Source organism: Lepidochelys kempii, chromosome 7 (genome assembly GCF_965140285.1).
Source record: "Lepidochelys kempii isolate rLepKem1 chromosome 7, rLepKem1.hap1, whole genome shotgun sequence".
NCBI classification, from domain to species: domain Eukaryota; kingdom Metazoa; phylum Chordata; order Testudines; family Cheloniidae; genus Lepidochelys; species Lepidochelys kempii.
The window spans coordinates 75,711,853-75,730,047 of record NC_136386.1 but is presented as its reverse complement, the minus strand read 5'-3'; the positions used below and the strand labels follow the sequence as shown (position 1 = coordinate 75,730,047).

The 18,195-nt window shown below is 39.0% G+C and overlaps 1 protein-coding gene across 1 annotated transcript in view; it reads right to left on the bottom strand.

Moving 5' to 3' along the window:
- The window catches only part of BICC1 (BicC family RNA binding protein 1), a 224,202-nt gene that overhangs the window by 94,935 nt on the left and 111,072 nt on the right, over positions 1 to 18,195 (bottom strand). The window contains exon 3 of the mRNA XM_073353366.2: positions 8,993 to 9,062. Within this exon, the coding sequence (XP_073209467.1) occupies positions 8,993 to 9,062 (70 nt within the window). The remainder of the gene's footprint in view (positions 1 to 8,992; positions 9,063 to 18,195) is intronic.

Genomic DNA, 18,195 nt, shown 5'->3' with positions numbered 1-18,195 from the left:
AAGGGATGCATTTTTTTCTTTTAAGAAATGATGTAATTTGTTAGTGGAACACGTGAGTAAGTTAAGAGGTGTTTGCACATGTGACGTTTAAAAACTGGCCAAGCTGTCATGCTAAACTGCTGTTATGGAAGCCAGGCTTTTATATATGAAACTTCATTACAAACAGAATATCAAAAATATTAAAAATCACCAGTTTTGATATAATTGAAAATTCCTTGTTGTTTACAGTCTCTCTTTTTACATACAGTGATTGAAAAAATGATTAAGTACTTATTAGGAAAAAATACCTAGGAGAACTTTTCTGAACTACATTAAATTAGAGTTCAGCTATATTTGAAAATTATATCACAACAGCAGATGGTCAATTCACTCATATGCATTCAGATGTTTGCATATGTATAAAAAATCTCTTTGGAATAACTCAAATGAGAAGTTCTCGTTCAATATTTGAATTTAAGGGTTACAGAATTCAAACAAACCCTATTCCCTCCATTCATTCTAAATTCTAACTTATCAAGTTTCATGCAAATCAGACTTTAATTTTACAGTGTATTGCTTCTTCTATGATGAAAGAACTTTCCTGCATTTTAATATGAATTTTTCCTTGAAAAGCCAAGGGCCTGCTCACCTGACTTTTTGGGGACATCAGGGCATAAATGATGTTGAATTAATCTGTTCTGTGCATAAGCAAGAAGAAGAAATGTCTATGCTTGCTATTGTCAGGGCAATAACCAATCGAATCCTGTTCTGTACAGCTAATAATGGCAGTAGTATTTTTCTTAACTTGGCTAGAGTTGCTACTATACCTCTTAACAGATCAAAATCAAGTCAGCAACAAAAATGGCCATACTATATTTGGTCTGGGTCTTCCCTATGTGACCTTTAATCAATATAACCACAGAATGAAATCATCAGGCTAGTCAGCTGTCTAAGAGCTCTCTCTACAGTATCTAAGATTTAGGCCCTGAATGAAGAAAAAAAATCATCTACTAAAACTCAAACAACTGCAGGGATAGGAATGCCAGCATTGTTAACCCACAGTGATTCATTTCCCTCACTTATACCATCAGTGCAATTGTATTTTAGGTCCTCTCTTCCTCCTCATGTACTCCTCCAATACTTTACTTCATCAGACATACTACTTCTTGTGAGTGCTTCTTTCCTGACATCTCCTCTGCCTATGCACTAGGGCAATGGGTCTCAACCAGAGCCGAGCAGGTTTCAGGTGCTAGTCTAAACACCAGGCATGCCTAGAGTAACTACGTAGGGAAGAAAGCTGAAGCCCCACTGTGCAGGACTGCAGCCCAAGCCCCTGAGCACGACCATCCAGGACTGATGTCGAACCCTGGAGCAAATTAGCTTTGTGGGGCCCCCTGTGGTGTGGGGGCCCAGGCAATTGCCCTGCTTGCTACCCCTTAATGCTGGCCCTGACTTTTATATGCAGAAAAACAGTTGTGGCCCAGCTGGGCCATGGAGTTTTTATAGCCTGTTCAGTGGGCCTCAGAAAGAAAAAGGGTGAGAACCGCTGCACTAGGGTATACAAGTTTGCAGAAACCTTCTAATATTCTTAGGGTAGAAATCCACGTTATATTTACTATATCCCTCCACAAATAACTACCCAAGGCCTGCCCCTTTCTTCACAGAAACATGGCAGCAGCAGTTCTTTACGTACATTGGATTTAGGGTCATATGAGTCTTCCTTAATTCTTTTCCTCTTCGGAAAAGAGAACAACACTGGTGGTGGTGAGGAGAGAGGGCATTTTTGTTTTACTTCACTTTCTTTTTACATGAATTTTTCATTAACTGCTGGATTGACAACTGTGCCCGGGTTAACAAATTAGTTGTTTATCCATTAAACATACACAGCTCAAGCTGTAATAGTGCAAGCTTTCCTGAACTACACTTGTGCTTGGAGGGAAGTTCAATCACAAGATGTATTTAGTACTTTGGCTCTCTGCTTAGAATGCTAATGGAAGTGGTGGAGTTTGGGACTCACTCACTTCTAGAGAGTGAAGTCTTCAGTAGAGAAAATAAGTGGGGGAATAGGCAGAAATGAGAACAGGTAGGGGAAATAAGACACAGAAAGAGGACCAGAAACATTTTTCAAGATTTTTTTAAAAAAAATAAATGGCAGCATAAAAGTTTTGGAAAAATGGGGAAGATCTCAAATTAAAGGATGAAGGGGAATGAAACAGGAGGCGGCGAGAAGGCAGATACAGACTGAGAAAAGAAGCCATGGCAAGCTAAACAGAAGAAAGATGAGTGTGTGTATAATCTGAAGCTAAAGAAAAACTAGAGACTGAGATCTGTAGAAAAAGTGGAGGTGTTAGGCACATGCAACTCTTGCAATCGCAGGGGGCCCTGAGGCAGCAAGGGCTCCCTTGAAAGCCAGATCCAGCCTGCCAAGCATCAGCTGCTCCATCCTGCTCAACACTGAAAACAACGTCCTCCACACAGCATGACCTCACACATCGCGTACGGGAGATGCCAGTGGTAGGAGCTACTAGGGAACAACCACCACCACTGTGTGAAAGAAAAGTGTAGGGGGGCAAGGGGGAAATGGTAAGAAAATATTCACCAAATAAGGGAGAAAAAAAAAGACTAGGAGTAACATTTTCAAACCCACTTCAGTGATTCAGGAGCCTAAGGGTTCATCTATATGGATAGTTACTGAGTGGCAAGCCAGGTTTGAATTTATACCACACCAGTCTGCCACACAGCAACATACCCCATGAATATTGCTACAGCATGCTAAAAATCCTAGTGTGCAGCTTGATGTACTACGCTTTCAAATAGTTGTGAGCTAAAGCTGAACTCTGGGAATTTCAGTACACTGCAGCAGTGTCCACACAGGACGTTACCGCATGGCGAGTTGGTGCACTGTAAATTCATACCCATACCATGCAGACAATACCTAAGTCTCATTTTCAAAAGTGATTTGGGCACTTAGAATCCCAAGTGTCACTGAAAGTCTTGGAACTTAGGCTCCAAAGTGCCTCAGTCACTTTTGAAAATAGGATATGGGTGCTTTTGAAAAATCTTATCCTAGAATTAAATATAAATCAACAACTCATATCACTCTTCACAATTACATTCACAAAGCATTCTTAAGGATGTATAAAATTACTTTTTCATTATTTTGAAGTTATGGAAGTGTGCTCTTAATTACGAATCTCATAATGCGGAGAAGAACTTTACACAATTTCAAATTCTCTTGCAAATTTGGCAGCACGGATGAAACAGTAGTGTGCTTGAATTACAAGAATCCAACTAAAATCACAATTTGCCTACTTAATGGATTTTGAACAAAGGAATTTAAATGACCATAAAAAAGTGGAAACACTCAAAAAGTCTATTTTCTGCTGCTGACACACAGGCAACTCCCTCTAACATTAATGGAAGTTTGTGTGCACATCAGTAAGAGTGCCAGTTCCAACAATTCAAATCATGGTGATATCCTCTGGCAAAAATCATGGTATTAGATTAATAATTGTGGCATATAATTAAATAATCTTTTGGGGCCATTATGGGAAGTTCTTGCCTCAACTTGGGAGTGACTTCAACTTTGAAAGTTTATATTCATACGATGTAAACACAAAAATGGAGGCTGGTCTCCCTATTGGATAGAAGGTTTAGAAATCCACTTTCCTCTCTTAAGTAACCACTAGGGTAGGGGAGCACGGTTAGAAGGCTGAACTGAAAGTAGGGTCTTTGGTGATCAGCAAGAGCTCTGGGCAGTGGGATGAGCTGGGGCAGGGCAAGAATGGAGAGAGGGAGCTGGCAGTAATATGGTCAGTGGGAGAGAGTAACTGATGAGCTGGCATAGCAGTTAGGGGAGTGAGGAGTACTCAGATCCCTCCCTGCACCCTGACTCTCCCCATACTCCCCCACTTTCTCTCATCACTTTTTCCCACTGGCTCACTGTTACCTGCCCCTTGACTCCTTAGTAAGAGGCATCTTCCTCCACCCTCATAGTGAGTGAGATTGACTAGTGAGATTGACTAGTCTCACCAGGTCAGAGCTTTAGATGCCCAAGCCCTACTGAATGTACTCTTCTTCAAGGCTCTTGCAAAAGTCACACTCAGAAAAGAAGCTTTGGTGTTCCTGTGTCACAAAGGACCACAAAGCTGGGGTGAAATTGCCAGTCTTGAAGAAGTCATGAGACTTGGAATGATCAAATTGTCCCATAAGTGCTTAGACTTTAAAAAAAAACAAAAAAAACCCCACAACCCACCAATCACATTACAGTTTCTTTATGAGTGCAGGATTTGTTCAGATACAAATAAAGTCACAAAAGAATTAGGGGAATGAAAAAGTAAAGAGAAGCGTTAAGAGCGTGGGTGAAATCCCATATTATGTATATAAATTAAGTTATTACCACTCAGGATTTAGAGTCCCAGCCTGAGTGGCACTGCTGAATCCAAGAATGGACTTCTTAAAAAAAAAAAAAAAAAAAAAAAAAAAAAAAAGGGCACTTCTACAGAATACCACCGCATTAACGAAGGCAGGGAAAGCAGTAATACCTTCACAGATCTTTAACCACGCAATTAATAAAAACCTGAAACTTGTGAAATACCTGCTTCAAGAAAAGTAACTTGGTCTTAAGTACAAGAGCACATTTTTAGCTTCCTTGACTTAGACAAAACAATGTTCAAGAATACATCAGATTCTACCTCTATCATTCACTATCCCCAAAAATGTGCAAATAGAACATATGAATATACAAGAAAAAATTCTGCCCATTATATCCCCTAGTAGTGAGGGACTATGCAGCATCCTATCATTACGAATGTCTGTCACTCATTTCTCATTCTCTCTCAAAAACTTACAAATAACTACTTTTACGTGACAAAATCTGAACACATGGTTTCCCTCAAAACTTATTTTAATGTTTGGAAAATTTATATTTGTTTGGAAAACAAACACACACATGCATTTCAAAATGTTTTATCCTCAGCTCCTCTTCATAACAACACACACTAAAGCATCTGTTACTTGTTAGAGCAGGAAATTCCTCTGTTTTGATTTTATAGAACAGTTGAGAGTCAGTAATTAACTTGTGAATTCTGGCTTTTGTGAAGTCATACAGGATATTTTAACAAAATTGCTAAAAACAGGATCTTCAGTAGTTCCTTACATTCTGAACAGATGGAAGGTCCAAAAGTAAAATATTCTGTGAATCAATTATTTAGGGGGGTGTATATCAAGTTAGCTGTCATGTATTATTAAATTACCATCCTTAGTAATAATCATCTCATATGTAGCACTTTCTGACCATGGATCGCAAAGCTTTATCATCATTTCACAGCCTAAGAAGAAGGAGGTTAAGTGACTTACCCTTTTTCAGATCACTTAACCTTTGTGCATTGGTTTATCCCACATCACAATTTTCCTGCAGTACCAGAAAATATAACTGGGTCTCCTGACTCCTACTGCCATGCCCTATCTACTGAATCACGATGCATCCTATTATGTACACTTTGCATGACAAGTTTTAATGCTCATGTCTAATATATTAACAAGACGATATACAACCAGTCATTCCTGGAATAGCATTAATAACTGCTGATCATAAAAGCCAGATGATACAACATTAGTGAAAAAATACTGTCGTAAACCATAAATTGTTTTCATGCTAGATTGAAAAGCACGCAATATATGAACATTCAATAAGGAATTAGGATGTTTTCCTGATTATAGGGGTTTTTTTTTTTTAGATCACTAACAAAAGGCCACAAAATACATCCACCAAGTACTATCCTACCAAAATTTCAGGCCATCTTTACTAGTAAAAGTTACTAATTTGGTGATGGTGAAACATCGTCCTAGGATTTAGAGCATAAGATGCCCTGAACCACATTTATCTCCATTCAAAGTACTAAAAGTTTTCTGCCTGTCAGTCGCTGGATCAATAATTCTTTTCTATAAGCCTTACTTCTGTTCCTCCCCAACAAAGTGACTGCTAATTAGGTACTCATTTCCCAGTCAAGAAGATGGGCTACAGTCAGGTCTCAGAACATTGAGTCCGTTCACAGACAGTTGGCTGGTTACACTGTGCTGACTTTCCTTCTCTGTTGCAGCTGCTAAATTTTATGAAATGAAGTCAAGATACATCAAACACTTTGCCAGTATTATTTTCCGCATAAACAATTGCTGTGGCTGCAAATGGGCAGTTTATTCAAATGTAAATGGGATGGGAAACAGTGTGGACTATTAAAATGTGGGCCATCCTATCTAAAATTTAGGAACACAAGGGATACGATCTCTCCCTACATATTGTTGTAATGTACTATCTTGTGTGTATGTACACAACCTCCCACGTATACAATGACTGATCAGAGGATACAAGTCTTTAGCCCTGATGCTGCTCACAACCTGTAGCCCAAAACCCACACTAACCATTTTTAATGGTGTATCACATTGCAAAAATGTCTCATTTGCAATCTACCACCACCCTACGTTTATTCTGGCATTAAGATTTTCCAAGTTTCTCATTCTCATTATGTGTGCATGCTTTGGACTATATTTCCTCAGTTGTATTAGTTTGCATTTTTCCAAGCTAGATTTCATTGTTATTTTCTGCTCATGTTTCTAATCTCTATGACCCTTTGTATTTCTCTTCTCTCAATGGCATTCAACCTTACTTCGAATTTAATGTCATAAGCAAACTTCATAAATGTACATTTTATTTCTTCTCCTAGTTCATTAATCAAGATGTTCAAGTCACCTACACTTAGCACTGTTCCCCATGTTATTATTTCGTATGGCTATTATCTGTGACTGTTTCCCTGTTCGATTGTGTGATATTACCCTATATGAATGAAGAGAGCTAAATCAAAGTTGTAAAGGGGTTGTTGAGCAGCCATGCAGGAAAGGCGCAATGACACAGATATGACAGCCTCTCAGTTACCCAGCTTCAACGGAGTTAAGATAACTGGACCATCAACTGGTGAGAGAATATACGGTACCTGGCTCCCATCAAGGCAGCAAGGACTTTTTGTTCTTTACTAAGCCTGGGATGAAAAAGAACTCAAAAGGCTCACAGACCTTAGAAAAAGGAGAATTTGGGGTAAGCTGAGAGTTGCTGGCCAGGAGGCGAGAGTGAAAAGGCTGAGAGTCAAACATTCAGAGATTAGGGACAAGGCGGAAGCATCTTAGGATGTTCCTCCCAACTCAGAGATGGAGAATAAGCCTGATATGCCTGAGATGTCTGTGGATGGAGAGGTTACGCTTAGGTAAGGAAGCATGTGTGCTTATTTTAGAATCAACTCCTCAAAGCACTGTGAACCTACCTGTTGGGCAAAATAAATCAGGCTTTGTTTTGAAGAAACTGTTTCCGTCTCACTGCAAATGTATGCTATTACAGGCTCCTGAAGAGAAACGCTTGCAGGGTCTAACCCGTTACACTTATGGAATTGTTACAGTTGGTAGCCAGGAGACTGTACCCAGGTCCTAGTTTGAAAATGGGTGAATTGCAGAATTCCACCCAGACAGGTAAAGGGCCTGATACATAATACCTGTAGGGCTCCACCCCAAGAAGGGACAGCAGTGCAGTTAGCTTGGTAACCATGACAACCCCAAACACAACCCAGAACTCAATACACTGCTATTGCTCTATCCTTTGTTTATGGCTTTCAGCCAGATTTCCACATAACGGTGTGGCTATCCAAGCAGATATGAATTAATTTTGCATGAAAGACTTCATAAGATATGACCCAATATCAAATATTTTATTAAAATCCAAACAGTATTACACGTACTGCTTTCCCTTTACTTTTTTTTTTTTTTTTTTTTTTAATTCTGTTATAAGAACTCCCTCTCTCCCTTCTTGTTTACAGCTCAGGCTATAGCAGGATCCAGGTGGAGAACAGGTCTTCATGGAGACTTTGCTTTTTACCACTGATTGTAAGCATTCTTTTCCTACCTATGTGATCCTCACCTGTCTGACTACCACTAAATAAATTTCTCCCTTATGCTTTCTATCTAGCTATTCTTTCCTCAAGCAGTATGCATTTCTAAACACATAGATGTGCTTTCTGTCTCCAGGCAGCATATGGGGAAAGGGGAAAAACTCTCTTAGGCTGGGTCTCTCTGGCTCGTAAAAAAATAGAGCCTGCACAATTATGAACAGACCTTTTCGTTCTCTCATGAGTTCTTCCCCTGTTTAAAAGGTTAAGGTAATATGACCATTTTGGTTTATGAAATGAAAGTTTAAGAGTCTACCATGTATCAGAGATTTTAAGAAGTTTGCAAGTGTGAGTGCCTAACTCCATTTTCTGATATCTTCTACTTTGCCACCATCAATTGCTTTTTGTGGTTATTTTATGTTTAACTAATTGTTTGCAACACTGAAAAAGTCCATCGGGATATTCTTATTCTTCCTTTTGACAAATATTTCCTTTACATTTCAAATAGATTTACGGACAATCCATCTTGGCTTTCTCATGTTTATCTTCATCTGTGCACCAGTGTCAACCAAAATACCCTCAGCACTGTGAAAGAGTTTTAATTCAAGTATTGCTTCAATAAGAAATCAGGTGACACACACACTCATCATTCCGACAACAGTTTGATTCCTTGAACTACTGATCTTAAACACAATCAGTATCCAGTTCCATAAAAAAACAGTCACACTGCTTATATTGTATTAATTTGGACTTTACAACTTTGTCTAAATTTGTAGACATAGCCATGATTACATTGACAGCCAGTCAAAAGCTTTGAACACATTTAGAGTTCTAGACTACTTTGTAATTTAAAATAGATTGCTACACAATGTCAGCTAAACTTCTAAAGCATACAAGACAATTCAAATGAGTAGAGAATCAACACTTACCCAAGAAAAATAAAAAGATTAAACAAAGCTTTAGGGTCTAATATTATAAGAAATCACCTCATCTGTGATTAAATTAAATGCTGTTACTTCAGTGCTGTCTTTCACAAAAAAAATTTCAATCTTTTTAAAATATGAAAGTAAAACAAGCAAATATACCTTTTTTTGACTTTGCGCCAATCTTCAGCTTGGATGGCCAAGCAATCTGTGTGTTTGTTTCTTCCATAATCTATTAAAAGAAGAAAAAAAATAAAGTTAATTTAAAATGCAACTTTCCCCCCATCATTCTGTATGTATCTTCTAGTGTTCCTTTTTTGGTTAGATCATATTCATCTTTTTTACACATGCCCTAGTAAATACATTTGAAAAGTATAGTTAATTATAAGGGTATTCTGAGGAGGGTTTGTGTGTTTGTGAGGACAGGAGGTGGATGTCTCGTGATTCAAGACAGCCTAAAAGGTTGGAAGTAGGAATCAAGGAAGTCACACTTCAGTGGCCTCATCCAGCTGCCATTGGAGTCAAAAGAATGACCCCACTGACTTCAGTGGGAGTTTGATCAGGCCCATAGTGACAATTTCTTGGCTTTAAAATTAAATGAAAAAAATCTATTTTCTTCATTCAAGTATAAAAATATTTTTACATTTTATCAGGCTCATTTTGAATGCTTAAAGACTAAATTACTTCTGCTTGCATTCAGAATATATTGCCTAAGTTTGTTTCACTATTCATTAGTTATTTTAAATTTGAAGAAGAAATTTTATCCCTAGAACAGTTTATAGTCCAAAAAAATCTTTTGCGTATTGGATTTAGTAGCTCATGCATCCTTTTAAAGTGCTAGAATTCCTATTTTTCTGAAGTCAGCTGATGTGGCATGCAACTTGCCTATAAAATGTTCACACACTGAACATTAACAGAAAAATACAAGTTATCTTGCAAAAAAATTCCAATTCTTTGGGCCACATCCTCATCTGATGTGACTGCACTCACTTCAAAGGAACAACATCAATTTACTCCAGTAGAGGATTAGGCTATGTATTGTTCAGTAAGTGATTTGCTATTGTGCTCTCATGTCTTACTATTTAATAATATGTAATATTTCATATGGTTTTAATGGCTTTCTTTTCAATTATACTAATAGAAATATTTTTATAACTCAAACAATGCAACTTTACAGTAAGTGGTTTGAATACTTTTTTATACAAAAAGAATTTTTTAAAGTACTTATTTATTGAGCAAGATGTTTTGACAAGAAAAAATTCCAATCAGCAATTGGAAAAAAAATGCCAAACAGTACAACTGAATCAATCTTGGCATTGTCCACAATGAATATATATATATATATAAATTAAATTCCCAAAATAAATAACCAGACCACTGCAAAAAGGAAAACTAATATATTAAGAGAACCAGAAAACATTCCAACATTCATTGGTTCCGAATAGTAGTCACGTCCAGGACAGACGCACTAATTTAAGAATTCCTAAGTGTATACTCTCTGCTGCCCAAATCAATAATAGAATTCCTCTACAGTCACAATTTCTAGATTAGCACACCATATGGAAAAAGTGAAGATGTTAGCCAGGACTCACTGTACTACACTTTGTATGTGTTTCAGCAACTATGGGATAATAAAATTCAGCTGGAGGACGACATTTCCAACAGAGTGAAATTCTATCAGGAATATATACATATTTCTGAGCAGACTCCAGTCCAGATGTGAAGAAATCCACTGGTAAAAAATCTGAGTTATAGATCAACCAAAACTCTCACTCACATTGACTTCATGTGTATGCATTTCACTCCACAAAGGAAAGACTGAAGCACATAGCCATTTGAAATTTCAGTTGTTTGAAATCTCACTCATTATTTGAAGTGGTCATCACTTTAGGAACTACCAAAGAATGTACAAGTTTAAAAAAAAATGAACTAGCAGACCCTTTAAAAACATAGGCAAGTCTACTCAAGTACAGAAGGGGAAACAATGATACTGTGCTATGCTCTTCCAGTCCCTCCCGATCTAGTGGAAGCCATTCTCTAGACGGACGATAAAATTCGGGATCTGAAGCCGAAGAGAGTCTAGAAAGGCCAACCACATTCTGCCACCTTCTCTTCAAAGGCAAATCAGCACTAACTTATATGAGTTCTGTTCAGTGTCCCTGTCTACCAACGGAGGGCTCTGCAGAGAGCGACCATCATGGGAGCCTCTGACAGCACAGCTGCACTGCAGACAATGTTAAAGCCGCTTAACTCGGAGTCAATGTAGAGACAAAAGGCCTCCATACAGACAGTGATGGCCAAGCCCTGTGCTTTTGGGGGGCAAGGAGGAAGGAGAACTTTACTCATCACAACAAAAAAAATCAGAAAAGTTTATTAATAAATTCATTTTTCAGTCCCTTAGATGAGTTATTTCAGGAAACTGGAGCCCATGACCACTGTGATGCAAGAACCTCATAATGCCAACTGGCAAGGGGGTGTAGAGTGGTTATAGGAATTTCCTTAATCTGGTATAAAGAAAAGGAGTACTTGTGGCACCTTAGAGACTAACCAATTTATTTGAGCATGAGCTTTCGTGAGCTACAGCTCACTTCATCAGATGTTTACCGTGGAAACTGCAGCAGACTTTATATACACACAGAAATCATGAAACAATACCTCCTCCCACCCCACTGTCCTGCTGGTAATAGCTTATCTAAAGTGATCAACAGGTGGGCCATTTCCAGCACAAATCCAGGTTTTCTCACCCTCCACCCCCCCACACAAATTCACTCTCCTGTTGATCACTTTAGATAAGCTATTACCAGCAGGACAGTGGGGTGGGAGGAGGTATTGTTTCATGATTTCTGTGTGTATATAAAGTCTGCTGCAGTTTCCACGGTAAACATCTGATGAAGTGAGCTGTAGCTCACGAAAGCTCATGCTCAAATAAATTGGTTAGTCTCTAAGGTGCCACAAGTACTCCTTTTCTTTTTGCGAATACAGACTAACACGGCTGTTCCTCTGAAACCTGTCTTAATCTGGTATGTACATTCTGGTTCACCTAAGAATGTTATGTGAGGTCTCAAACAAAAGCTGGCATCACATCGGTCATCCAATATCACTGTGAAATGTATGTAAGGAGTCAGTATATGTTTTTTAAATCTGTATCGGGAGGTTGGTCACCAGCAAAAATAGGTTTTCTGTCAGACACAGTACGTTTATCCATCTATCTGTTTACATGTAAATTGAGTGTTCTCATTCACAATGGTTCTATCAATGGTCTGAACTGAAAGCAAATGAGAGATTACAAAAAAATAGTTCAGAAAGAATTTAACAAGAAGAAAAACACGGGGGGGAGGAGGGAAGAGGTAAACTTCAAAAATTTCTTCGATTATATTTGGGAGGCAAAGACGACATGGGCATCCCTCACTTAGGTAGTGAATGGACATCGGATTTGCTTCATGAAAGTGGGATCTCAGCCAGGCTTGGTCGAAAACACTGGAAACAGTTTTGGGTGAGAAACCTCTTTAGTTTAGTCTCTAGCAAGCCTGTTATGATTTTATAGTATTTGTTTCCAATACTATTACTCACTATCTCTTGAATCTTTCTTTGATAAGTTTATTCTTGTTTTCACTATATATGATTAGCTGGGAGGAAAGAGTTAAAAAGACACTAAAACAAGGAGGGTGGGATGCTAAAGAGAAAGATCAGCTATACAAGTGGCTGCCAGTGGGAGAAAAAAACTCATTGGAATAAACGCCACACACCACTATTCCCTTGTCTTCTCAATAAAAATTTGGAATCCTGTGTTTGGAACAATATCAGGAGGAAAATCCCTGTATATCTTTATGTCAGACTGTCATAACTATAAAGGGAAGGGTAACCACCTTTAAATCCCTCCTGGCCAGAGGCAAAACCCTTTCACCTGTAATGGGTTAAGAAGCTAAGATAACCTCGCTGGCACCTGACCAAAATGACCAATGAGACGACAAGATATTTTCCATGCTTGAGGGTGGGGGGCACGCGAAGCAAAGGGTCGGTCTGTCTGTGTGATGCTTTTGCTGGGAACAGATCAGGAATGCAGCTCAGAGCTCCTGTAAAAGGTTAGTAAGTAATCTAGCTAGAAATTAATTAGATTTTCTTTTGTTTAATGGCTGGTAAAATAGGCTGTGCTGAATGGAATGTATATTCCTGTTTTTGTGTCTTTTTGTAACTTAAAGGTTTTGCCTAGAGGGATCCTCTATGTTTTGAATCTGATTACCCTGTAAGGTATTTACCATCCTGATTTTACAGAGGTGATTCTTTTACCTTTTCTTTAATTAAAATTCTTCTTTTAAGAACGTGACTGCTTTTTCATTCTTCTTAAGATCCAAGGGTTTGGGTCTGTGTTCACCTATACAAATTGGTGAGATTTTTATCAAGCCTTCCCCAAGAGAGGGGGTGTAGGGTTTGGGGGGGAAGACTTCTCCAAGTGGGCTCTTTCCCTGTTCTTTGTTTAACAAGCTTGGTGGTGGCAGCATAGAGTCCAAGGACAAGGCAAAGTTTGTACCTTGGGAAGTTTTTAATTTAAGCTGGTAGGAAAAAGCTTAGGGGGTCTTTCATGCAGGTCCCCACGTCTGTACCCTAGAGTTCAGAGTGGGGAAGGAACCCTGACATGGTGGCAGAGCAGTGGGATCATTTTGAGATTTATTTTGAACTGGAAGCACAGCAGGATTTTAAAAGGTTTTGTAAATTCTATGTCTCTGCCTGGGGGGACAGAGCAGTAGGCATAACAAAAGGGATCTTTCTTTTTTGAGCTGGAGTTTTCTCTACCTAAAGGCAGAGTAGTTAACCTCCTGCAGGGAAATTCACAAGTTTTTCACAGACCTGAAGAGGTTTTTGTTTGTTTGATTTTTTAAGCTAACAGCAGCTGGAGGCTTTTTCTGTCTATTTGCCTGGAGACAGAGGTTTTTTAAAAGGATTTTTCTGTAGGCTGAGAATAGCTATCAGAGAACACAGGTATCAGATTACAGCACAGCAAAATTTTACAAGCCAGGTTTTTTGTTTGTTTCTTTTGTGGTTTTCTTTCTAATTCTCAGGTGTAAAGTTAGTTAAAAACAGAGAGGCTAAGATGACAGAAACCAAGGGACAACACAAACTGGAGTTAACCAGACTGGAGGCAGCAAACGAGGCAGAAAAAGCCCTAGAGGCTGCCCACAGGAGAGCTATGGAGGCAAAGGAAAAAAAGAGTGGAAGCATACACTGGTGATAAAGAGAGCAAAGGCTCAGCAGAATATATCGGATAACCCTAACAATCCTTACCCAACAATCTACAAATGGGAGTGACTATGTCCACAGTATGATGAATCCAGTGATATTGCTGAATATTTTCTCACCTTTGAGAGACTGTGCACACTCCAAAAAATTCCTGAAGCTCACAAGATGACCACATTGATAGCAAAATTGACTGGAAGAGCTCTGAACATATTCAATAAGATGCCTATTGATGAGACTTCTGACTATAATAAATTCAAGGATTTGGTTTTAAAGCAATTTCAGAAACTTCACCTGAAACTTACAGAGTAAAATTTAGAGCCCTTAAGAGAGGACCTGGACTAAGTAATGTGGCTTATCTAAACCAGATGAAGGGTCTGTTAGATAAATGGGTCAAAGGAAGGGGTGTAAACTAGCTTTGAGGGAATGTGTAATTTGATAGCTCAGGAGCAATTCCTGAATATGTACAGGGAAGAAATAAAACAGTATTTATGGGATAAAAAAATGGACTCAGCAGAAAGTCTTGCTTCTTATGCTGATCAATACGAGCAGTCCCAGATCGGCCAGAGAGGCAGGGCACACCGGAACAAAACGGGTGGCAGGAGGAGAGAGAAACAACCCTGGTCGCAGCTGGAGCGGATACCAGAAGGACACCCTCAGGCCACACCCTACTACTGGGGGCAGCCCAAGGCCCCAACTACACACCAAGGAACATGCTTATTTATTGTACAGTTTTATCTCTTTCTTCGTTTTTGCAGCAATACACTCGTTCAGTTTCATATTTATTTTAGTCTTGTGAACTATTTTTACTACCTAAAAAGCTTCCTGTTTTCATTCGTTTCTTTCCAGAAATGACTGTGGGTTACTCCTAACAATCAGCTTTAAAAGAATTTAAATTACATTTCTTGATGTAATCATCCTGTAATCAAAAGTAAATTTCAAACACATACACCAGTCACCTACTTTAGTACAATTTAGTTCTTACAATCTGGAGAGTGAAACTGAGGTTGCATAAAAACAAATTATGAACGTTACATATTTTATGTTCTTTTGCTTTAATTTCTTTTAACTGAATTCTATAATAGAACTGCAAGAGCCTTACAGAATTTTAGAAAAAGGAAAGATGAAGATTTACTATTTATCAAGCATAAAGTAGTTAAATTCAGACTGATCCTAGAATTATGCCATAGTGAAATTCTGCCTCTTACATTACATTCTTTTGTTTTGGTTTCATGGTTGTCTCATATTTTAGAAGCTAAAATGCTAGCCATCTAGTGATACTTTTTTTCTGAAACAAACTGAGAAGCAATCCACAAAAGCTCAGTCGCATGTGGCAATCAAAAGACAAGGTGGTTGAGGTAATATCTTTTATTGGACTGCTTCTACTAGTGAAGGAGACAAGCTTTTGAGTGGCACAGTTTTTCTTCTGGTCTTGGAAAGTCACAGCTAAAACAGGGTGGAACAGATTATTTAGCATAAATATTTAACACGTTCTAAGGGATCATTCAAAGTTAAGTGGCCAGTTAACACCTCTGCAGTCACAGGACCAAAAAAAAGAGGGGTTAGTAGGTTACAGATTGTTGTAATAAACCATAGATCCAGTGTCTTTCGTAAGATCAGGATTTTTACCGTTTATTATGCAAAGTTATGAATCTAAGGTATCAGACTCATCTTTGGAAGGTGTTGTGCAGGTTCCCTGTGAGGATAAGGCTTGAGAAGTTAAATATGGAGTGACCACTTTGTAAAAAGTGTTTGCCGCTGGGTGATATTGTATTTTTGTTTTATTTTTGTGTGAGAGTTCATTTGGGAGCACAGTGATTGTCAGGTTTCACCCACATAGTTGTTATTGGAGCACTTAGGCATGAGAACACTGCTGAAGCTGATTGTTGTGTCCAGGAAGTTAATGCTGGTGCAGGACTGTCCTCGGGAGAGGCTGATGGATGTGGCAATGGAAGGCTTTTATTGGGCAGGGATCAATATAGAGCTGCACACTACGCTGAAAACAAGCAAGAGAGAAGCAGGAATAGATTTCTAATTTAACCAGATCAGCCAAACACGGGCAAGTAATACATAATATGGGTATTTACTTGCATTTTAATTACACAAGTATTTAAATTACTAAACATATAGGGTCAAATTCAATACTTGTGTAAGCAAGTGCAACTCTAGAGAGGTCAATGGGTGTTTCACCCACTTACTACAAAGATGAATTGTTTTGGAAAAGTGTGGGTAGGGGAAGAGGATTCCTGCTTATCCGAATTATGTAAATTGGAAAACTGTCTGAGCCCCAAGCAGGGTAATTGTGCAGGCTGCAGGCAATTTGGTTGCAGGGCTACAGCTCTGCTTAGATTTCTTGCCTGTCAGATGATCAATTGTTATGCCAAATAAACCAGGAAAGTGGTTTTCTTCAGGACAGTGTAAGAATTGATTGATTGGATGGGGCTTCACCAGGGGATGGAACAGATAATAGAAAACCTGGTCGGCTGGAAGAAGGATACCTCTGGACTGAGGACAAAGAGGTGCCTGAGCCCACCTGGATGCTGGACAGACCCAGATGGAGGGTTCTGAGACTTTCTATGCTTGAGGCCCTGAGAACTTCCTGTGCTGTGTTCAAACATACAATAAGCCCTTACATTTTACACTGGCTGAGCGTCAGGGGTTTCATTACTCCCTCGGGGTGTTGAGGCCCTGGGAGTCCAGAGCACGTAGACTCCCTGAGGGGGCTTACGGAGAGAGACAGGTGTGCTGCAGGCTCAGAGGTGCAGCCCCAGAAGGTGGAGGGGCCAAAGGGCATAACTCCAAAGAGCTAGAGCAACCATGGGGGAGGGCTGTCACATCAGAGGGGGCTAACTCCCAGGGACCAAGTGGAGCAGAGAGAGCATGGATCCTGTGGGTCTGTGACGACAACCCTGGCAGCTGAGAGCTGTGGGGCCCCCAATACCCCAGGGTGCCATGGAGGTTTCTGAAAGTCACAGAATCTGTGATCTGCATGACAAAATCTTATCCTTCTTGCGAACATAAGAAATAAGGGAACATTTCATGAAATTGAAAGGCCACAAATTTAAAACTGATAAAAGAACGTTTTTTAAAAAAAACACAAAAACAAAAAAAGCCACGGCAGACAGCCCTTGGAAGTTATTACACCAATATGTCACTGAGACTGGGAACTCAGCAGGATTCAAAACAGTATTTTGCATTTATGAGGCTGAAAAGAACATCTAGAGTTACAGTAGTAGGAATGAAGGAAAAAAAAACCCTGCCCTAGAAGTTTGGAAGAGATATAAACCCTCATATATCTGTCAGAATATAAGACAGCATTGGAATGGGGTTAGAAAGAAGTTTTCATTATGGGCAGGTTATTCCATAACTGCCCACATCAGAGTTTGTTGCACATTGCCTTTGGAGTATCAGGTGGTGGCCACTGTCAAAGACAGGTTACTGGATAAGAAGGACCACAGGTCTGTTATGGAAATTCCTATGTTCCTAAATTTGAAACCTAAGATTTCCTCTTCCTTCCCATCATCCCAAAGAAGGCCTCAGAGCCCAGCTTCCTCAGAATTGTCCCAGGATCATTTTCTCTTTTAAAGGTTGGGAATTATAGGACACTGACAAGCAGAATCCACCATTGCAAGACTCCACTCTACTCAACTGCTACTGCAAAGCATCCACTACTTAAAGGAAAACTCAAGGTTGATGGTCCAAAAATATATTGAAAGTAACTCACTGCATTTCTCATTGAAGAAAAATTATTATATTTGGTTCCTAAACTTGACTGACACCAGTGCAAACCATAATCACAGAGCACTTGATTTCTTTGCAAGCATGAGGATTTCCCACACTGTACTCCATTCCTGTGAGCAGAATCAGTAAGAAAGCTAAGAAAGCTGAATTGATCACAAAAAGCTAGAAAATTTAACCGTAATCTGATGAGCCTTTAAATCTTCTGCTCAGAAAACAAAGAAACACAGATTTGTTCAGATGGATAACAGAGTCTAGTACTTTGAGAAAGAATAGAAGAAGTTTTACTTAATAGCCCTATAATTTTAGTTGCAATCAGCAGAATTCAAGAAAATTTAAATAAATTCTTGGCAGAAATTTAGACAGCACTTAATGATGAAATAAAAAGTTGTTGG